Consider the following 23,778-nt stretch of genomic DNA (forward strand, 5'->3'; position numbering starts at 1 on the left):
CCGTAGGTTTCATGCTTGTAGCGATGTCCTGGTACTTTTTCTCATAGGATCCCCCTTAGGATCTCTTGTAGGGCTGGTTTAGTGGTGATGAATTCCTTCAGTTTTTGTTTGTTTGGGAAGACCTTTATCTCTCCTTCTATTCTAAATGACAGACTTGCTGGATAAAGGATTCTCGGCTGCATATTTTTTCTGTTCATCACATGGAAGATCTCCTGCCATTCCTTTCTGGCCTGCCAAGTTTCAGTAGAGAGATCAGTCACGAGTCTTATAGGTCTCCCTTTATATGTTACAGCACGTTTATCTCTAGCTGCTTTCAGAATTTTCTCTTTATCCTTGTATGTTGCCAGTTTCACTATGATATGTCATGCAGAAGATCGATTCAGGTTCCGGCTGAAGGGAGTTCTCTGTGCCTCTTGTTTCAATGCCTTTTTCCTTCCCCAGATCCGGGAAGTTCTCAGCTATTATTTCTTCAAGTACACCTTCAGCACCCTTCCCTCTCTCTTCCTCCTCTGGAATACCAATTATGTGTACATTATTTCTCTTAGTGCATGACTTAGTTCTCTAATTTTCCCCTCATACTCCTGCATTTTTTTTATATCTCTTTTTCTCAGCTTCTTTTTCCATAATTTCATCTTCTAGTTCACCTATTCTCTCCTCTGCTTCTTCAATCCGAGCCGTAGTTGTCTCCATTTTATTTTGCAGTTCATTGATAGCATTTTTTAGCTCCTCCTGGCTGTTCCTTAGTCCCTTGATCTCTGGAGCAAGAGATTCTCTGCTGTCCTTTATACTGTTTTCAAGCCCAGCGATTAATTTTATGACTATTATTCTAAATTAGTGAATTAGTACTAATTCACAGAATTAGTGAATTCACTATTTATTTTAGAGAGAGAGAGAGACACAATGTGATTGGGGTAGGGGCAGAGAGAGAGGGAGACATAGAATCTGAAGCAAGCTCCAGGCTTCGAGCTGTCAGCACAGAGCAAGACGCAGGGCTCGAACTCACCAACCTTGACATCATGACCTGAACCAAAGTTGAATGGTTAACCAACTAATCCATGCAGACACCCCTTTCCAGATTTTTTTCTTAAGGTTCTTTTCTTGTTTCATAGCATTGTCGTCAGAAAAGATGCATGGTATGACTTCGATTCTTTGAATTTGTTGAGACTTGATTTGTGGCCTAATATGTGATCTGTTCTGGAGAACGTCCCATGTGCATTTGAAAATGGTGTGTATTGTGTTGTTTTAGGCTGGAATGTTTTGAATGTATGTTAGATCCATCTGGTTGATTTTCTGTTTGGATGACCTATCCATCGATGTAAGTGGGGTGCTAAAGTCCCCTATTATTATTGTATTACTATTGATTATTTCCTTTTGTTTGTTGTTATTAGCAGCTTTATGTGTTTGGCTGATTCCATGTTGTGTGCATAAATATTTACAAATGTTATATATTCTTGTTGGGTTGTGTCCTTTATGATTATATAGTGTTCTTGTTTGTCTCTTACTACATTCTTTGTTTTAAAGTCTATTTTGTTCAATATAAGTATTGCTACCCAACTTTCTTTTAAATTCCATTTACATGATACATGTTTTTCCATGTCTTTACTTTCAATCTACATGTGTCTTCAGTTCTGTAATGAGTCTCCTATCGGCAGCCTATGGGTGGGTCTTGCTTTTTTATCCAGTCTGTCATCCTATGTCTTTTGATTAGAGTGTTTAGTTAATTTACATTCAAAGTAATTATTGATAGGTATGTACTTATTGCTATTTTGTTACTTGCTTTATGGTTGTTTTGTAGTTCTTTTCTATTCTTCTCTTTCTCTTTTCTCTCACAATTTGCTGGCTTTCTTTGGTGATATGCTTGGATTCCTTTCTCTGTATTTTTTTTCATATCTGTTATGGTGTTTGATTTGTGGTTACCCTTAGGTTATATAACCATTAGGTATATAACATTTTGTGCATATAGCAGTTTATATTATATTGATTGTCACTTATGTTTGAACTCATTTGTTTCTTCTCTCTCCTGCCAAATTTTAGGTACATTGTGTCATACTTCACATCCTTTTATTTTGTGAATCCCTTGACTGAATTTTACAGATGTACTCATTTTTATTGCTTTTGTGCATCCTACTTTTCTTACTCCTAGCTATGGCCTTTCCTTACAATTTAGGGTCCCCTTTAACATTTCTTACAGGCTGGTTTCGTGGTGATGAATTCTTTAAACATTTTTTGTCTGGGAAGCTCTTGGTCTCTCCTCCTGTTCTGAATGATAGATTTCTAGATAGAATGTTTATGGCTGCAGGTTTTTTTCTTTCAGCACTTTGAATATATCATGCCACTCCCTTCTGACCTGAAAAGTTTCTGCTAAAATCAGCTGATAGCCTTATGGGGTTTCCCTTGTATTAACTGTTTTCACTTGCTGCTTTTAAAATTCTCTATCATTACTTTTTGCCATTTTTATTATTACATGTCATTGTGTGGACCTCGTTGAGTTGATTTTGTTGGGGGCTCTCTGTGCCTCATGGGTCTGGATCCCTGTTTCCTTCCCCAGATTTGGGCAGCTTTGAGCTGTTATTTCTTCAAATAAAAATTCTGTCCCCTTTTTTCTCTCTTCTTCTAGGATCCCTATAATAGGAGTGTTATTACTTGATGTTATTACTCCACTTGATGGAGTTGCTGAGTTCCCTCAGCATTGTATTATTATTTTTTGCTCTCTCTACTGTTCAGCTTCATTACTATCCATTACTCTTTCCTCCAGATCTCTGATTTGTTCATCTTCTTCCTCTAGTCTCCTGTTTATACCATCTAGTGTATTTTTAATTTTAGTTATTGAGTTCTTCTTCTCTGTTTGGTTCTTTTTTATGTTGTTTGTCTCTTTCTTAAGGGTCTCACTGAGGTCCTCCACTCCCACTCTTTTTTCAAGTCCATTGAGTATCTTTATGATCATTTAAATTCTCTATCAGGCATATCACTCATCTCCATTTCATTTAGGTTTCTTGCTGTGATTTTGTCCTTTTCTTTTATCTGCGACATATTCCTGTGTCTCCTCATTTTGTCTATCTCTCTGTGTCTGTTTGTATGTATTAAGAAAGTCAGCTACATTTCTTGCTCTTGAAGTAGTGGCCTTATAAAGAAGTCTCGTAGTGCCCTGCAGTGCATTGTCCCCTGGTCACAAGAACCTGGCTCTTCAAAGGAGTCTCTTATGTGTGGTGCTTGTGTCCTACTGTTGTGGCTGAGCCTCTTTTGCCTTTCAGTCCAGTTGTCTGCCGTGGTTCTCTTTGCCTGTTGTTGGCAGGATTTGGTCCCTGTGTTGTTGTTGAGCCAGTCTTGGGGCCACCTTGGGCTTGAGTTGAGTCAGACTAGGCATTTGCCAGAGATGTAGTAGCACTGAACTCAGATTGCTTTCCCTATATTGTTCCCTGAGAAGCTTTCACTGCTGAGGACCTGCAGTCAAACCAGATTATCTTCTCCCAATCCACTGCTGGGGCTCCAGCCCCTGGTGTGTGTGGTTCTTCCCCTCTCCTTGGAACAGTAGTAACTTTGGATTGGTACTGGCTCCTATTCAGTCTACTGACACATTGCTAGGCTTGTGGTACTGCTTTTGATAGGCTCCTGCTAAGGATGTATTGGTACTGCTTTTGATAGGCTCCTGCTAAGGATGTATTGGAAGGGACAGGTCTGCAGGAGAACAAGGGGGCAGGGAGCACAGTGTTAGCAAGGTTTGTACAGGTCTGCTGTGCAAGGGGACCTGGAGCTGCTTTAGAAAATGGCTGTAGGATTAGAGGGGTTGAGTCCATAGGAGAATGTGGGGGCAGGGCACAGAGAGTGCCAGCAAGGTCCAAACCTGTCCATTGGAGGAGGGGACCCACAGCTGCCCAGAATGCCTGCCAAGGTTGGGGGGTGTAGATCCACAAAAGCATGGTTGGGGGGTCAGTAGGAAGGGAGATGTGTGCTGTTAGCAATCTAGGTGGAGAGTTTTGGGGCAACACTGATTCCAGCAGGTTTCTGTATCTCTAGGCTGGTGGAGAGAGAAATGGCACCACCTAACTCCTTTGTTCCTGGAGAAGTCTCCCAAAGATCTCTGCCCCTCCAGCACAGCCTCTGAGATTAGTAAAGAAATCTTTTCCCAAATACCCCAGACATTTTTCAAATGCTGCTTCTGGGCTGTATCTCTGTGGGCCTCTTTGTTGTGCTGTCTCTAAGGTGGAGAATCAGTTTCCTCTTGCCCTCTTGGCTCTCCTAGAGCCAAGCCTGATGGTTTTTAAAGTTCCAGGTGTTAAGCCCCACTGATTGTAAGAACTCATGAAATTATGCCCCTCTGTTTTTTTAAGCCAAATGTTATAGGGATTGTCTTCCCCATGTAGGTTCCCTGCACCTGGTATGAGGTTCTGTTTGTTTGGTCTCTCCAATACTGCAGAGTCTGTCCTTCCCACTTACAGCCCTCTTGGTCCTTTTAGCTCCCAACCACATCTCTGCCCTTCCTACCTTCTTAAATGTAACCTCTTCTCTGAATTTAGCTGTGGAAAGTCTGTTCTGCCAATCTTCAGGTTATTTTCTGGGTTATTTACATTGATATGGATGTTATCTAATTGTATTTGTGGGACAAGGTGAGCATAGGATTCTCCTATATTACCATATTCCCTGGAAGTGAGTTTTGACTCAATCTATATACATTTTTACCTTTTTTTTTTAAAGTTTATTTATTTATCATTGAGCAAGATGGGGGGGGGGAGAAAGAGTCCATGCACCCATGCACGGGAGAGAGACAGAGAGAGAGAGAGAGAGAGAGAGAGAGAGAGAGAGAGAGAGAGAATCCCAAGCAGGCTCTGTGCTGTCAGCATGGAGCCTGACATGGGGCTCAATATTGCAAACCGTGAGATTATGACCCAAGCCAAAATCAAGAGTCAGACACTTAATCAACTGAGCCACCCAGGTACCCACATCTTTACTTTTTTCAAGGTAGGTTTATCCCATCTGCATTTCTTGATATAACATATTTATTTGGTCTTTGTTCTATGACTAAACTTATGCTTTCTGTTTTTAACGTTTTCTTAGCTTTTTACATTTGCTGTATTTTTCATTTGTGTATGTTTGTGGGTATGTGTGTGCATGCATTTTTGTGTTGATAGTTTGGGAGGTTTAGAGTCTATATCAGTTCTTTTCATGACTAAGTTTATTACTTTATATTTAATGATATACTTCTTAATTCTAACATATTCTGAAAAATCTATATAATACACATCAACTGCACACTGTAAGATAAGATAAGAAAATTTGTATATTTTTATTTATTCACGTGTTTTTTTCCCTGAATTTTAAAGTGAACTTGCAGAGAGTAAAAGACCTGTATGTTGAAAACTATAGAAGGCTTATGAAGGAAATTGAAGAAGATACAAAGAAATGGAAAAACATTCCATGCTCATGGATTAGAAGAATAAATATTGTTAAAATGTCAATACTACCCAAAGCTATCTACACATTCAATGCAATCCCAATCAAAATTGCACCAGCATTCCTCTCAAAGCTATAACAAGCAATCCTAAAATTTGTATGGAACCACAAAAGACCCCGAATAGCCAAAGTAATTTTGAAGAAGAAGACCAAAGCGGGAGGTATCACAATCCCAGACTTTAGCCTCTACTACAAAGCTGTAATCATCAAGACAGTATGATTACAGACACAAAAGCAGACACATAGACCAATGGCATAGAATAGAGACCCCAGAATTGGACCCACAAAAGTATGGCCAACTAGTCTTTGACAAAGCAGGAAAGAATATCCAATGAAAAAAGATAGTCTCTTTAACAAATAGTGCTGGGAGAACTGGACAGCAACATACAGAAGAATGAAACTAGACCACTTTCTTACACCATTCACAAAAATAAACTCAAAATGGATGAAGGACCTGAATGTGAGACAGGAAACCATCAAAACCCTAGAGGAGAAAGCAGGAAGAAACCTCTCTGACCTCAGCCGCAGCAATTTCTTACTTAACACATCCCCAAAGGCAAGAGAATTAAAAAGCAAAAATGAACTATTGGGACCTCATCAAGATAAAAAACTTCGACACTGCAAAGGAAACAATCAGCAAAACTAAAAGGCAACTGACGGAATGGGAAAAGATATTTGCAAATGACATATCGGACAAAGGGTTAGTATCCAAAATCTATAAAGAACTCACCAAACTCCACACCTGAAAAACAAATAATCCAGTGAAGAAATGGGCAGAAGACATGAATAGACACTTCTCTAAAGAAGACATCCAGATGGCCAGCAGACACATGAAAAGATGTTCAATGTCACTCCTCATCAGGGAAATACAAATCAAAACCACACTGAGATACCACCTTGTGCCAGGAAGAGTGGCTAAAATGAACAAATCAGGAGACTATAGATGCTGGCGAGGATGTGGAGAAACGGGAACCCTCTTGCACTGTTGGTGGGAATGCAAACTGGTGCAGCCACACTGGAAAACAGTGTGGAGGTTCCTCAAACAATTAAAAAATAGATCTACCCTATGACCCAGCCATAGCACTGCTAGGAATTTACCCAAGGGATACAGGAGTACTGATGCATAGGGGCACTTGTACCCCAATGTTTATAGCAGCACTTTCAAGAATAGCCAAAGTATGGAAAGAGCCTAAATGTCCATCAACTGACAAATGGATAAAGAGGATGTGATTTATATATACAATGGAATACTGCTTGGCAATGAGAAAGAATGAAATCTGGCCCTTTGTAGCAACGTGGATGGAACTGGAGAGTATTATGCTAAGTGAAATCAGTCAGGCAGAGAAAGACAGATACCATATGTTTTCACTCATATGTGGATCCTGAGAAACTTAACAGAAGACCAGGGGGAGGGGAAGGGGGGAAAAGTTGCAGAGAGGGAGGTAGGCAAACCATAAGACTCTTAAATACTGAGAACAAACTGATGGTTGATGGGGGGGGGGGTAGGGGAGAAGGGAAAGTGGGTGATGGGCATTGAGGAGGGCACCTGTTGGGATGAGCACTGGGTGTTATATGGAAACCAATTTGACATAAATTATATGTAATATAAAAAACAAAAAATAAATAAAAGCATCAGGCTAAAAAATAAAATGTTCTCACTTTAATAGCAAAAAAAAAAAAAAAGGAGTCTGGACATAGCTAGATTGTCTGTTCAGTATCTCATGGTTGTACTCAGGGTTTCCTTTCAGCTTGCTCTTATCTGGAGGCTTGATTTGGGAAAAATCTGCTTCTAAGCTCATTCAGGTTGCTGACAGTATCCATGTCTTTGTAATTTTAAGACTGAAGTCCTAAATGGGGCCAAACTCTGTATTAGTCAGGGTTCTTCAGAGAAGCAGAAGTGATAGAGGTATATGCATATGTGTATGTATCTACCTATATCTGTCTTTCTAGAAAGAGAGATTGATTTGAAGGCATTGGCTCATGCAGTTTGGGGCTGGCAAGTCTGATTTATGCAAGACTGGCTGGCAGGGTGGAGACCCAGGAAGAGTTGATTTTGCAACTCAATCAGAAAGCATTCTGGAGGGAGAATTCCTTCTTCTTCAGAAGACTATAGCCCTTTGTTTTATCATCTTCAGTTGACTGGATGAAGCCCAGGCACATTATGGAGAGGTTATCTGCTTAACTCAAAGTCACTGATTTAAATATTAATCATACCTGAAAAATATGTTCACAGCAACATCTAGACTTGTGTTTTTATCAAAAACTTGATACCATGGGGAGCCTGGGTGGCTCAGTTGATTGGGCTTTTGACTTCAGCTCAGGTCAGGATCTCACAGTTCATGAGTTCGAACCCTGTGTTGGGCTCTGTGCTGACAGCCAAGAAAGAGCCTGGAGCCTGCTTCCAATTCTGTGTCTCCCCCTCTAACCCTGCCCTGCTTGCACTCTGTCTCTCTCTCTCTTTCTCAAAAATAAAAATAAACATTAAAAAGAAATTTAAAAAAAACTAGATACCATGGGTACTATGGCATACGCAAGTTGACACTTAAAATTAACTAAATGGGTAAAAAGTAGTGAGGTAAATAGGCCTTTACTGTGAGGTTTTCTGTTTATCTGGCTAGGGCTTAGGCTGTGTTTACCGTTTGCTGTAGTTGTATGTTTCAGAGGCTAAACTTTGTTTTGCTGTCCTTTTTTTGGGTTTTTCTACAAGCTTCTTAAGTACTGTCTGAGATGCACAGTTTTTTTTCCATTGTGTTCCCTTGTTATACAGAAGCCCTATGGGTATGGTGGTCCAGTGTCAGGGGGAGATGAAGTATTCTATACTCTGATTAGGTTTCAATCTTTTAGTGAGCTTGTGTCCCTACAATGTGACCTTCACAAATGCTTCTGTTTCTCCCCCCTCCCTTGGATTAATAGGAAGGCTAGAGGGTGTTGGAGTTAGGTATTTCCCTTTAGCCAGGTTGATTTGGCTCTGGTGAAAGTCACCTAAAATTGGGCTTTTTTGGGCTTTTTAACTGTTAAAACTTGTCTACTTTGATCCTCCAGCAATCTGTTAATTACAGATTTAATTTTTCTACCCTGGTAGTGATTTCCATGGATTTTACTGCTCCTGGGCTCCTGCTCTGGTATATTGCCATTCTCTTTTTATATCTGTCTGTTTCTCTAGTTTTTGGAACAGCAGTTTGCTCTATGTCCCCAATTCTCTGGTAGATCCAAAAAGAGTTTTTGAGTTTTAATTAGTTCAACTTTTTCCATGTTGTGTAATCAGGAGAGATGACTTCCAAGTGCTTTACATGCTTGAGTGGAACCTGGAAGTTTCTCCATTGTGTTTTTATTAAGTAGCTCTTAATTTTTAAGACTTACAGCCTGTGGTATAGAGTTAATACTTAAGGATGACAATTCCGGGGGTACTTGGGTGGCTCAGTCAGTTAAGAGTCTGACTCTTGATTTTGGCTTAGGTCATGATCTCACAGTTTATGAGTTCAAGCCCTGCATCAGGCTCTGTGCTGACAGCATGGAACCTGTTTGGAATTCTTTCTCCCCCTCTGCTCCTTGCAGAGCACATGTGCATTTTCTCTCTCTCTCTCTCAAAATAAATAAATTAACTTAAAAAAATAACAATTCCTATAGCTTATTTAAGTCTTACTTAGGTATCCAGTCAAATTTCTAGGAAGTTGTGTGCATGCCGCACACACACACACATACACAGTTTTTTTAGCTGGTTGCAGAAAAAAACTTTCATAAGAGTGCAATCTAATATTATAACTTATATTTTATTGATGATAGTGTAAAACATTGCCTGTAACTTTTTTGATAAGATACTGCCTTAGCTTTGTCACAAATAGTTATAAAAAAATCATGTAATAAATTCCCCTTCTAGTATTACATTAGATAACTCTGATAACAGCCTAGTATATTGTATTTGATTAGATGATGATTGTTCTTTAACGTTATCTCCCTGCCCCCACCCTTTTTTTTTTCTTTTACCTTATAGGAAGCTCAGAAATAAGTTTTGGTTCTCAGTTACAGTTAGATCTCTTACCTTTTCCTTTTTCTCGCTTTACCGTTGTTTTAGTTATGGCTTCATAACTTCTGTTTTTTATTAAAACTTTCATGCCTACTTGAAAGTAGGTCATATAAATAATACATTAACTATGCTGAAGTATTGCTTGATAGAATTTTAGGTCTTATGCTGCTGCCCCTCCTTTCCCCTTTTTTCTGCGTCATACTCTTTATCATCCTCATCTTACTCCATAGACTTCTCTTGACCGTGATGTGAATTATTCATTTCATGTCTTATCCATAATAAATTATTTGTTCCAGACATATTTTCTCTTGTCACCCTTTATGGTTTATGGTTCCTCAGCATTCTATTTGCTAGTTTAATATTAACTCAAGCCATACCATTCAAAATGTACTCTATCCAGAGAAGTTTGTTGAAAAGTTTCATTAAGCTAAATTTTAAAATGAACTGTAGCTGTATATACCTGTGATTTCATTATTTCAAGTAGATCTCAAAGAGCATATTTTATTAGGAAAATATTTTGCGTTATACAAAATTTCATAGTTCTTGAAAGGTTTGATTTATCGGTTGTCTTTTATTGGGAGTGCATCTTTGTCTTAATTATTACTTTCATGATTATTTAACATAATATCAGATTTATCAAACTATAAGAATATTGATAGTTTGGGTTAACTAATTTCTCACTGCATTATACTTCTTTATTTAAAAATTAAGTCTATATTTGTCCTTGTTGATTGTTAAATTCACTCAAATGCCAGAATTCAAATTATTAAATAATTGTTATGAAGGGGCTTGCTGGTGGTGTTTAAGTTGTCAGTTCCTGTTAAGGTTAGCTGACATGAATGGACAAACCCTTCTAAAACTTAAATCATTTGCTTCAGTGTTCTTTCCTTCCTAAAGTCTAAATAATTTCCAGAATAGATGAAGATGCTCAAGTTTTGTCAGTTCTCTTTTCAAAGGAGAGGTCTCTAGATAGCCTGTAAACAGTCTTAGTGTTCACATGATTGAATTTTTCATTCTATGTCAATGTCATTCATAAACATTTACTAATCTGTTTTGGAAAACATTATGAGTACATAGATAGTGTGTAATGTGTCAAATTAATAATATGGGCAAGACAGAAATCTAGAAAAGGCAGAAATTACTGTAACATTTGGGGAAGCCTTCATGGAGAGAGGTGGATATTGAATCTTGAAGGAGGTAACATTTAGATGAGAATAGAAAAATGGGCTATGAGTTGTGGATGGGCCACATTTATGCATCTATTTTTAAGCTGTTTGATTGATGTCAGGCACACCTTGATATGCCCTAACAATTCAAATGGGAAACAAAAATTAAAACTATGTAGAGGAGCCGTGTATACCTATTGGATTTGTAAAAAATACCACGCCTGAGAGTCAAGTGTTGGTGTAGCTGTGGAACTGAGAGAACACTTGAAGTGCTTGTAGCCTATGACTTAGCAGTTTTACCCCCAAATATATTCTTAAGCAATGTTTTTCAAACTTTTATTAATATGACCCCTACACTGAAAAAAATACATTTTCCCTAATGACCCCAGTGCACCCACAATGAAATAAAAATTTCATATAACAATAGTTCTTACTATGTGTAATAAAGGTAAAATATAATAAAGTATGTATCAAATATGAATTTCATAATATTTAAATAAAACAAATCAAAAACAAAAAATTTAAGAGCAATTTAATGTGTCTGCTTCTTTCATAATTCTCTTCCTTTGGCATAGTTTTTTTGCTAAGAATTTATGCTTACATTTTTGATATTTTCTATTGTATTCTATTCCAGTTTTTAAAAATGCTGATTGTGATGACTAAATTGATTTAATGACCCATTACTCGATTGCAATCTGTAGTTTGAAAAATACTGCTTGGGAGAAATTCTTGCTCATCTGTATCAGGAGACTTGTTTAAGAGTGTTTATAGCAGCATTGTTTGTATACCCCTTTTCCCAAAATGGGAAGCAGCTGAAATATACACTGACAAGAGATAGATAAATATATTATAGTATATTTATATAATAGAATAATACTATACACCAAGGTAATTGAATTGCAGCTACACCTATCAATATGGATGAATTTGGGAACATATGTTGAGCGAAAAATAGCACATCACAGAATATGTGTAGTATGATTTAATTTGTATAAAGTTCAAAAGTAAGGTAAACCGTATAATATATCAAATAGGGATATTTATGTCTCCAAACTATAAAGAAAGGCCAGACAAGGATAAAAACCAAAATTGTAAGACAGTGCTTTGCCCTGAAGGCTATAGAAATGTCAGAGGATCGGGGGACCTACAGAGGACATCAAAGGCAATGGTAGAGTTGTGTGTCTTAATTGAGTGGTTGTGGATACAAGGCTGCTCTTTTTACTCTGCTCTTAATACCTTTATATATATTTATCACAGATTATTTTTGTATGTATCCAGTATTTAAAATATTTTTAATTTGAAGTAAAGTAAAATCAACAGTTAACATTACAGCTTAAAAAATAGGAATATAGTAGATACCCTCACTTCATTCCTAAGACTTACCCCATTTTTCATCCTATCCCTGAACCTCACCCTAAGTTTCAGTTCATCCTCATGTCATTTGGAGCATATTTAATAAGGAGCAAATATGGGAGTACAAAATAAATTGGTAATTAAGGATCAGATGAGCATCAGTGATAGATAAGAGATGGAATGAAGGTCAGGGGTTTCTAGTGAGCATACCAGTTAATAACAGAACACCATGTTGTATCTTGATGTGTCTTCTTGGTTGATAGGCAGACGGGGCTTTGGGAAAAGGTACTGTTAAGAATGACCTGGAGGTTTTCAAAAAGTGTGTAAGCATGTAATGGATGCTTAATAAATGTTAGTTGAAAAAAATGAACAAAAGTTGGCTTGACGAAGGTTGAAGAAGTATAGAAAGAGATAGTATAAGGATATGGATTTCAGTTTTACCATGTTAGTTTAAGGTTCCAGCAGATAATCCAAGTGGAGGTATTATATAAAAAGTTGCAAATATGGCATTAGTGATTGAGAGAGAGTCAAAGCTGCATTGTAGATTAGTTATTCTCTCAGACAGAGATGAGACAAAAAGCCAAGAGTGGGTAAATTTTCTGAGAGGAAAACTGTAGAAGTAAGAGGGAAATTAAGAATTGAGTCATGGACACATCCTGTGATTATGTGTTATTTAGGTATCTCTGGCAGGTAAAAAGGACATTCAGTTAAAAATTATGGCAGTTTGAATATTCTGAATTATTTTCCTACACAGCAAGATATCTTTGGTACGAAAACAGACTTGCCATTTTTCAGTCTTGAAGATTATTTATGCCTTCACAAATCTGTAATTGTTTCTTTAAAAAATGTTTTCTTCGAAATCATACTCAAATAAGAGGGTAATTCTTATCTTAGTTACATACACATTTTCTTTGATTGGAATGTTTTATAAAATTTTGTTTTCCTTCTGTTTTGCATCTAAATCCCAAAAATTTACTTTCTGACTGTGGCTTAACATTTGGTATCCAGTTTGTATGTGTCCTTCATCTTTAATAAACAGATACCATACTTGCACTGTTTACTTGAATATTGATGGGCATGTCACCAGAAATAAGAATTGTGAAAGTAGACATTATTATGAAAGCTAGTTAATCCTAATATTATCAGTCAAAATCTAAAACTTTGTAAATAAAATAATTTTTTCTTAGAAGTACCAACTCACCAATAATTGTGATTTTTTTTCCATAGAGAGAAACAGGACTAAAAAAGGAAATAAATGACCTTGTAAAACGGAAGATTGCAGTGGATGAAGAAAACGTTTTCTTAAGGAAAGAATTCAGCGACTTGCAGAAGAAATTTAAAGATAAAAGTCAGGAAGCTAAGGTGTGTTGGCTTCTACATAGTTTTACAGTACTCTTACTTTGAAGTCCTACTTTAAGCTTTGTCAGCCTTTGTGGCACAGAAAGTGACAAGCTTGGAGGAAAAATTGCCTTAGGCCCTGCTGTACCATACAGTTTTCTCACATGCAAAAACTGAGAAAGATGCTTTAAAGATAAGACTCCAAGCTTTATAACTTTCAGATAAATAGTTAATGATGGAAATGGAGCTAAGAAAGTAGGAGTGTGAATATGTGGCTTCTTGTAATTAGATTCTGATGGGACTGGCATTATTAATTGATAAAACCCAGGTCTGGGAGGATATGTCTGTGTGGGTCTCAAAAATAGCTGGGGACGGCATCAAAGGCAGCTTGATCAATTAATGGGCTCTTTGCAAATGTGTACTCATCAAAGCTGTCATCCAGTGAAAAAATATGACCCATCCACCTGCATGAAAAGAGGCCAATAAAAGTATACAGGTGACCTTGGCCATCAAATATAGAAGAAGCTGCTGTGAGGGTAAAACTGCACAGTTTATATTTGCTGATTAGTTCTCACCTTTTTTTGTTGTTGTTTGTTTTGTTTTGTTTATCGGCCCTTGTGGTACTGTTCTACAGGACACTAAGGAGTGTGTACAGAATAAGGAAGAGCAAAACAGACTGGTTATAAAAACTCTGGAGGAGGAAAATGAGAAATTAAGTACCCGCTGCGCTGACCTGCTAAATGACCTGGAGAAACTGAGGAAGCAAGAAGCACATTGGAGAAAAGAAAAATATAGCATTGATGCAAAAATAAAGGTAGGCAATGAGAATGGAGGGAATAAGAATAATGCCGTTATTTTGGATCTAACTTCTTATAGGAAGTTTATTACATGTGATTTTCTTTAAATAACAAGTTATATATTCAAATCCACCAGTGGGGACCAGCATTAATTTATATTCCTTCACTTAAGACCCACAGCTTTTTAAAAATTGATGTTGCAAAGCAGGAAACTGACTTCAAATAGTTATCTAAAATGTAATCATTAAAAAATAAAGGCTATAGCATTTTGAAATAAAACATGTTTTGGAAAAACATATTTAGAATCATGAGGTTTGACATTTTTCAGCTAGAGCTTAAATTTATAAATATAGCTAGAATTCATTACAATAGAGTTTTAAGAATGTATTTTCCAGGTCTTTTAAAAAATAAAATGTGAAAAAAGCATAAAACAGTTGAAAAATACTCATGTGTCTTTTAAAGATGATGCTTTCCTTTGACTTAAAAGGGCCTTATTCATAGTAAAATTTTATTTTCATAGAAGATGAAAGGTACAGTCAATCTTCATAATAGTCTGATATCTTTTTTCATCAGTATTTTTCAAAATAGTACTTTTTTGTGGCTTTCTCTTTGTTTTGAGAATATTTTTGTTAATTTTTTTTCCCATCAAATTTCAGGTTTCTCATAGACTTTATTGAAAAGGCTAGAAACAAATTTTCATGCTAGTAAATATGATAGTGCCTCTATGTATGCACACATAAAAAGAATATATAACATAAGCACACATACACATACATATATACATATATATGGCTATTAAAGCATACTAAGTATGGATATGTGTGTGTGATTATTTTAGAGGTGAAGGGATGTCTATTTCTGAGTGTGTGAATCAATTTGTTGCACATATTTAAGAAAATACATTAAATCTATTAGTGTACCATCAGGGAATGACTGAGCCATTGAGAAAATTGAATTCTGGTGCATTTTCTTTCTCAATTTTTATATCAGTTTCTGCTTCCCTGCATCCTTTAAGCTGTGTGGTAGTGCGATAAGGCTAAGTTGCACTTGTGTTAAATTCATGGGTACATGATTATTTGATGATACTCTTCGAATCATTGATGACTGTTTTCCACTTAAATAGTTCATTCTGTGATTGGCTGTGAATTTTGGTTCTGTGACTTTTTTTTTTTAATAGTAGGTTTGGTCTTATTAACTTGTAGACATTTTTTATTTACTCTGGATAGTAATACTTTTATATATATATATATTTATATATATTACAAATATATATATATATATTACAAATATATATATATTACAAATACTTTCTGTTCCATGACTCTTGAATAAGGTGAATTGGACTTTGAAAAGTTTGTGAATTTGGAAGAGTCTATTTTATTATTTTCTTCTTTAATATTTTCTAATGTTTTTGCATTAGGAATCTTAGATGCTAAACCTTTCCCTACCCTAAAGTCTGTAATCTACTTAGAATTTATTTTGGGATATGTTGTTTCACACCATTTATTTAATAGTTAATTGATTTGTTATTCAATCTCTCTCATATCTCAAAGTTTCCGTGTGTGTATCGGTTTGTTTCTGGAAATCTTATTATTCTCATGGTTTTAGATATTGTGGTTTTGTAATTTGACTCATTGTTTGGCAGGGAAGTCTTCTTTATTCTTATTTTTGTAAGTCCCAAGCCCTGTATGTGCTTCTTCACTGTCTTATAATATTTAAGAACGATTTTATTAGTTTTACTGAAAAATTCTGTTAGGAAGTAGATTGGAATCACACTTAATTTATGAATTAATCTTGGGAGAATTGTGACCCTAACATTCATGTATATGGAATAAGATGTATTCTTAAAATGGCACTGTCCACTGTTATTCAATTTATTAATAGCTACTAATATTGTCAAATTGTATAAGGGTAAGTAATATTTTAAATTATATTTTAACTGATTATTTCGGGAAGACAAGACTGTTACTGATTTATTTTATCTTAACCTTCTTTTCAACAATTTTTTTTTCAAATTACCTTATTCTAAAAATTTGTACATTTTCTAGATTTTTCTAAGTTACATAATTACATTGCACATTAAGAACACTTTGAATCTTTCTTTCCTTTCTAAAATATTGATTGGCATATTATTCACATTTAATCCATTTAAAGTTCACAGTCCAAGTGCAGTTTTTAGTTTGTGCAGAGTTGTGCAACTATTATCACAATTACTTTTAGAACATTTTCATCATTTCTTAAAGAAACCCTGTAGCCTTTAGCAATCACTCTGAATTTACCCCCTTTTCTCTGCAACCCTTGATAGCCAGTAAGCTGCTTTCTTTCTCAATATATTTTCTGTTCTAAAATTTCATATAAATGAAATCATAGTGTCTTTTGTGACTGAGTTCTTCTACTTAGAATAATGTTTTCAGTGTTTATCCATGTTGTAGCATGTTTATCAGTACCACATTCCTTTCTTTGTTGAATAATATTCCATTACATAGATATCCTACATTTTATTTCTTTACCATTAGTAGATAGACATTTGTGTTCTGAATAATGCTGCTATGACTATTTGTGTACAGGATTTCATGTATACATACATGTATTTTTCTTTCTCTTAGGTACATACCAAAGAGTGAGAATACTGGGTCATATTGTAACTGCTTTTAAGTTTTTGAGGAACTTAAGGAACCTGTTTCAAAAACAGGTGCACCACTTTACATTGTGAACAGCAATGTATGAGAGTTCTGATTTCTTTTTGTGCTCATCAGTACTTGTTATTGCCTGTCTTTTTGATTATAGTCATTTCTGTGGATGTTAAGTGATAACCTCATTGTGCTTTTCATTTGCGTTTCCCTGATGGCTAATGATGTTGAGCATCTTTGGATGTGGTATTGGCTATTTGTCTGTTTTTGAAGAAATGCATATATATTCTGCATACAAATCTCTTTTGTGTATACTTCTGGATACAAGTCTCTTTTTTGGCTGTATATTTTGAAACTGTTTTCTTTAATTCTTGGTGTTGTTTTTCCTTTATTAATGGTGTTTTTAAGCATAAATGTTTTACATTTTGATGATATTTATCTACCCTTTTTTTTTGTTACCCATGCTCTGGTGAGAAATCATTGCCTAGTCTAAGATCAAGAAGATGGAAACCTATGTTTTCTTCGAGTTTTATAGTTTTATATCTTGCATTTAATTCTTTGATCCATTTTGAGTTCGTTTTTGAATGTGATGTTTGATAGGAATCCAACTTCATTCTTTTGTTAATCAGTTATCCCAGTACCATTTGTTGAAAAAAACCTAGTCTTCCCCTCACTGCATCTGTTTGGGCATCTTTATTGAGTATCATGGGACTGTAAATAGAAGGATTTTTTTTCTTAGACCTCAATTCTGTTCCTTTGATTTATACATTTATCCTCATGTCTATGCTACACTATTGATTATTATAGATTTGTAATAGATTTTGCAGTTGGGATATGTGTCTCATCCAAATTTTTTCTTCTTTTTTCAATATTAGCTATTCTGGGTCTCTTGCATTTCATGGATTTTAGAAACATCTTTTCCATTCTTACAAGAAAAGCAAGCTGGGTTTATTTTGATAGAGATTGCATTGAATTAGAAGATCAATTTGGCAAATACCACTATCTTAGGATACTTTATCTTCTAATCAATCAGTGTGGGGTGTTTCATTATTTTAGGTCTACTTTAATTTTTTTCAATAATGTTTTGTGGTTTTCAGAGTATAATTTTGCACTTCTTTGGGTACATATATTCCTAAAAATTTAATTAATTTTTATGCTATTTTAAGTGGAACTGTTTCTTCATTTCCTTTTTGGGTGGTTTATTCCTACTGTAGAGATCTGTAATTAATTTTATATAGTGATCTTATATCCTGCCACCCTGCTTGATAGGTTGATTCTTCGGGGTTTTCTATATGTAAGATTATGTCATTTATAAGCAGAGATAATTTTACTTCTTCTTTTCCAATCTGGTGCCTTTTGTCTCATTTTATTGCCCATTCATTACCCTGCTAGAATCTCTCATATAAAGTTGAATAGAAAAAAAAGAGTAGACATCTATGTCTTGTTCCATATCTCATTGGTAAAGGAACCACTCTTTCGCCCTTAAGTATGATAATTGATGTTTACTCTGAAGTTTTGTTGATAAACTATCAGATTGAGGAAGTTTCTTTTGGTTCGTAGTTGTTGAATGTTTTTGTCTTTTATCATGAAGAGGTGTTGGATTCTGGTGAGTGCTTTTTCTGTATCTATTGAAATAATGTGGTTTTTGTTTTTTATTCTGTTGGTATGATATATTACTTGAATTTTGGATGTTAAACCAACTTTACATTGCTGGGATATTTTTGCCTTTATCTGACTTTGGTATCAAGTCAGATCTTTGGCATCTACTGGCCTTGTAGAATAAATTAGAAAATATTTTCTCCTCATATGTTTTGGAAGAGTTCGAAAAGAATGGGTATTCATTTAAAAAAAATACTTGGTTCACCAGTTAAAGCCATCTGCTACTAGAATTTTTTATTTTGGGTAGTTTTGATAACTGATTAATAAACCTTTTCAGTTATCATAGGTCTGTTGAGATTTTCTATTTCTTCTTGAGTTAGTTTAGGTGATCTGTGTCTTTCTACGTACGTAGGTTATCTAATTTGCTGATGTACAATTGCTTACAGTATTCTCTAATAATCCTTTTTTTATTTCTGTACTAGTGTCCTTACTTTCATTTTTGATTTTAGTTACTTACACCTTTTCTCTTTTTTCTTTGTCATTCTAACTAAAGGTTTGTTAATTTTTTTAATGTTTATTTTTGAGAGAGAGACAGAGTGGGGGAGGGGCAGAGAGAGAGGGAGACACAGAATCTGAAACAGGCTCCAGGCTCTGAGCTGTCAGCACAGAGCCCCATGCAGGGCTCAAACTCATGAACTGAACCGTAAGATCATGACCTGAGCCCAAGTTGGATGCTTAATGGACTGAGCCACCCAGGCTCCCCTAAAGGTTTGTTAATTTTGTTGCTATTTACAAAGAGTCAGATTTTGCTTTAATTGATTATTGTTTTGCTAGCCCCTTTTTAAAAACTTTCCATATTAATCTTTATCATTTCCTTTCTATTCTCTTTGGTTTTACTTTGCTATTTTAATTTGTTTTCTATTTCTTCAAGGTGTAAAATTAGATTCTTAATTTGAGGTATGTTTTCTTTTTTAATGTTGGCATTTATAGCTGTAAATTTCCCCCAGTACTACCTTTGCTGCATCTTGTAATTATTAGTATTTATGCATTGTTTTCATTCATCTCTGAATATTTTATAATTCTCTTGTGATCTCTTCCTTCACCTATTTGTTGTTTATGATTAGTTTGTCTAATTTCCACATATTAAATTTTTCTTTTGGTTTTTCTTCTTTTAGTGACTTTTAACTCCAATCCGCTATGGTTGGACAAGGTACTTTGTATAATTGTAATGTTTTTAAATTGATTAAGCATTGTTTTATGTCCTAACATTTGGCCTGATACGGCAGATATTCCATGTGTACTTGAGAAAAATATATAATCTGCTATTTTGGAGTAAAGTATTCCATATACATCTATTAGGACTACTTAGTTTATAGTGTTCTTCAGCCCTCTTCATCCTTGTTGACCTTCTGTCTAAATGTTGTATTCATTATTTAAAGTGGAGTATTGAATTCTTCAGCTATTATTATAAAACTGTATTTCTCCCTTCAATTCTATAATTGTTTATATATTTAAGGGCTTGGTTGTTTGGTATGTGTACATTTATAGTTATTATATCTTCTTGATGAATTGACTCTTTAATCAATATATAAGCTGTCTTTTCCCTTTTGTGACAGTTTTTGACATAAAGTATATTTTGTTTGGTATTATTTTATCTGTTCCAGCTCTTTTCGGTTATTATTTTCAGAGAATATCTTTTCCATTCTTTCATTTTCAGTCTGTTTGTGTCTTTGTATCTGAAATCAGTGTCTCTCTTTTTTTCAATTCCAGTATAATTAACATGCAGTATTGTATTAGTTTGACATGTACAATATAGTGATTCAGAAATTCTGTACATTACTCAGTGCTCATCATGATAAGTATACTCTTAATCCCTTCACCTGTTTCACCCATCCCCATCTATGGTCACCATCAATTTGTTCTCCAAAAGTGTCTGGTTTTTTGTCTTTTTTTTCCCCTTGTTCATGTTTTTGTCCCTTAAATTTTACATTTGAATGAAATTGTATGACATTTATCTTTCTCTGACTGACTTATTTAAAGTGAGTCTTTTTTGGGGCACCTGGGTGACTTAGTCGGTTAAGCATCTGACTTCAGCTCTCGTCATGATCTCGCAGTTCTTGAGTTTGAGCTCTGTTTTCGGCTCTGTCCTGACAGCTCAGACCCTGGAGTCTGCGTTGGATTCTGTGTCTCCCCCACTCTCTCTGTCCCTTCCCTGCTTGTGCTCTCTCTCTCTCGCTCACTCGCTCAAAAATACATAAGTAAACGTTTAAAAAAAGGATCTCTAAAATGTGACAAGCCACTCTCTCTTACTTTCAAGATTCTTTTTTGGGGAGCTGAATTCCAAAAGATTGATAATAATGTATCTCAGTGTGGGTCTCTTTTCTCTTGATCATTCTTGGAGTTTGTTGTGTCTGGCCTTTGGATTTGTGGTGCATGTATTTCATCAAAATTGGGAAGTTTATGGCCATTTTTTCTTCGCATGTTATTTCTGCTTCCTCTTGTCTCTTTGCTTTCTGAGACTCCCATAATGTGTATGTCTTTCTTGTTAATGGTGTCCACAGTTTTCATAGGTTCTGTTCACTGTTCTTCATGTTCTTTTTGCTGCTCAGATTCAATAATTTTCCTTGTTTCATCATCTAATTTGCTGATTCTTTCTTCAACCTGCTCTGTGTCTGTTGTTGGGCACTCTGGAGAATGATTCATTTTTGTTATTTTACTTTTTCACTCCAGCATTTATGTTTACTTCCCTTTAATAATTTTTTTCTTTACTGATATTCTTTTGGTTTATACATTGTTTTCCTGGTTTACTGTAGATTTTTTTTCATGTTTTTTTCCTTAGTATATTTAAGACATTTTAAAGTTTTTGCCTTGTAAATCTGATATCTGGGGTTCCTCAGGAATGGTTTGTGTTCATTTATATGTTCCTTTGTTTAGGCCATACTTACCTCGTTTTTCTTGTATGCCTTGTGATGTTTTGTTGTTGTTGAAAGTGGAGCATTTGAGTATGATAATGTGGTAATTCTGGAAGCCAGATTCTATCCCTTATTGAAGTGTTTTGCTTTTTTAACTGTCAAAGGTTATTTAGGTAATCTCCAAATCTGTATTTTTAAGAGTCTGTTCCTTGTTGTATAAGCTCACTGAGGTTTCTATCCTTAAGCTTTTGTTCACCTCATGTGGTGTCACAGGTTTCCTTGACGCCAGGAGCCAAAACAAACAGAACACAAGGAAAAGGAAAAACCCAAACAAACACAGTACACACATCCACAGCCACAAAACAAATCCCTCTCCCAGTCTTTGTATTGACTCCATACTGAGAAAGTCTTTCAATACTTATCCATACTTGCACTGAGCTCAGAGGTCAGCCCAGCGTGAAACTTTGGGTCTTAATCAAAGACTTTTCTGTCTTTTCATGTCTTTTCTGAGCATGCATCTTTCTCTGAGCCTATGTGTGGTTTTCTAAACTTTCCAAGATGAATGAGTATTTTTGAATGTCTTAATGTCTCAAAGAATCTCCCACAGCTTTTGGTTCCATGCCTTGGGCATTCTGTTGTGTATCTGAACCAATAATCTTTTACTGTACACACCTGTGTTTTGTTAGTTTACCTTGTGGTATATTTGAGCCATATCCTATTTTTCAGTCTGTGTTACCAGGTAGGTTAAACAAGACATAATCACTTTGCATCATTCCTTCAGGTAGCCCTCAGATAAATTAGATACACATAGTAATTTGCTAGTGAAGTCTGTTCTGCTTCCTTCTGAACCAAGGACCAGTATCTCCTACTCAGAACATGGGCTACTGTCATTCTAAGAATATAACTGCTTTAAGATTCCCAGGCTTTAAAGTGGTCAACTTATTGGAGACAGTGTGGAGAAGGGCAAATGAAAACTCCATAAATCTTTTGTCCTATTTTTAAGTTGCTTTTATTTTTGGCTCAGCGTTTTTTTGGTTGCTGTAAATATTTGAATATTATTTTTCTAACATTAGTTCTGAGAGTTTCTGCTTGTTTTTTCATATTTCTGCCAGGGCAAGAGTGCTTGGAGCTGCCTACTGTGCCATTTTCTTGACGTCACTCGTCACCTTCATTTTTTTTTAATTAAAAAAAATTTTTTTATGATTATTTATTTTTGAAAGAGAGAGACAGAGCATGAGTGGGGGAGGGTCAGAGAGGGAGACACAAAATCTGAAGCAGATTCCAGGGTCCAAACTGTCAGCACAGAGCCCAATGCAGGGTTCGAACTTGCAAATCACGAAATCATGACCTGAGCTGAAGTTGGACACTTAACTGACTGAGCCACCCAGACGCCTGTTGTCACCTTCATTTTGAAATGATAGCTTTACTATATATATGATTCTGTGTTAGCAGTTTTTTTTTTTCGTTTGAGCACTTTGAATATGTTATCTCACTGTCTCTGACATCTGTTTCTGAAGAAGAGTCAGTTGTTAATCTTACTGAGGTCTCTTGAAAATGAGGAGTGGGGGGCGCCTGGGTGGCTCGGTCAGTTAAGCTTCCGACTTCAGCTCAGGTCATGATCTCATGGTCCGTGAGTTCGAGCCCCGCGTCGGGCTCTGTGCTGACAGCTCAGAGCCTGGAGCCTGTTTCAGATTCTGTGTCTCACTCCCTCTCTGCCCCTCCCCTGTTCATGCTCTGTCTCTCTCTGTCTCAAAAATAAATAAACGTTAAAAAATTAAAAAAAAAATGAGGAGTGGTTTTTCTCTTATGGTTTCTAAGATTTTTTCTTGGTTTTGGCTGTCAGTATTTTTACTATGATGTGTCTGTGGATTTCTGCATGTACAGTCCATGGAGGTTTTGTGCTTCTTGGATGTTACATTAATTTTTTTCATCATTGTTTGGTAGTTTTCAGTCATTATTTCTTTGAATATTTTTTCTGTTTCTTTATTCTCTTACCTCTCCTTCTGGTAGTTTCATTATGCTCTGTTGGCGTACTTAATAGTGTTCCACATTTTTCTGGGGCTGTTGACTATTGTTACTCTTTTTTCTTGATTTATCTTCAAGTTTTTTCTTATTTTTGCCATCTCCTATTGAATATTCAGCTCCTCTTGTGAACTTTTTGATGCTCTTCATTTTGGTTGTTTTGCTTTTTAGCATCAGAAATTCCACTTGGATGTTTAAAAATAACCTATATCACTTTATGGTGTTTTTTATTAGGTGAGACTTTGTCATGTTTTTGAAGCATGGTTTTCTTTAGTAATTTTTTATTGACTGCTTCTTCTCTATGTATGGATGACACTTTTCCTCTTTTTACATGTTGTAATTTTTGTTGGAAAATGGACATTTAAAATTGTATAGTAGAGCAGTTTTGGATACTGATTCCTCACTACCCCATCCTCATTGTAAAATGTAAAATATTTTTAATATCTATTTTTGATTTTTAAAATTGTTTCATTTTTTAAATACTTAAAT

The 23,778-nt window shown here is 35.5% G+C and overlaps 1 protein-coding gene across 1 annotated transcript in view; it reads left to right on the plus strand.

The window, feature by feature from the left end:
• CNTLN (centlein) overlaps positions 1-23,778 on the plus strand; it is a 312,305-nt gene that overhangs the window by 87,161 nt on the left and 201,366 nt on the right. Inside the window, exons 4-5 of the mRNA XM_030293937.2 lie at positions 13,219-13,353; positions 13,964-14,143. Coding sequence (XP_030149797.1) covers positions 13,219-13,353; positions 13,964-14,143 — 315 coding nt within the window. The remainder of the gene's footprint in view (positions 1-13,218; positions 13,354-13,963; positions 14,144-23,778) is intronic.

The sequence above is a fragment of the Lynx canadensis genome, chromosome D4 (assembly GCF_007474595.2).
Source record: "Lynx canadensis isolate LIC74 chromosome D4, mLynCan4.pri.v2, whole genome shotgun sequence".
Taxonomy (NCBI): domain Eukaryota; kingdom Metazoa; phylum Chordata; class Mammalia; order Carnivora; family Felidae; genus Lynx; species Lynx canadensis.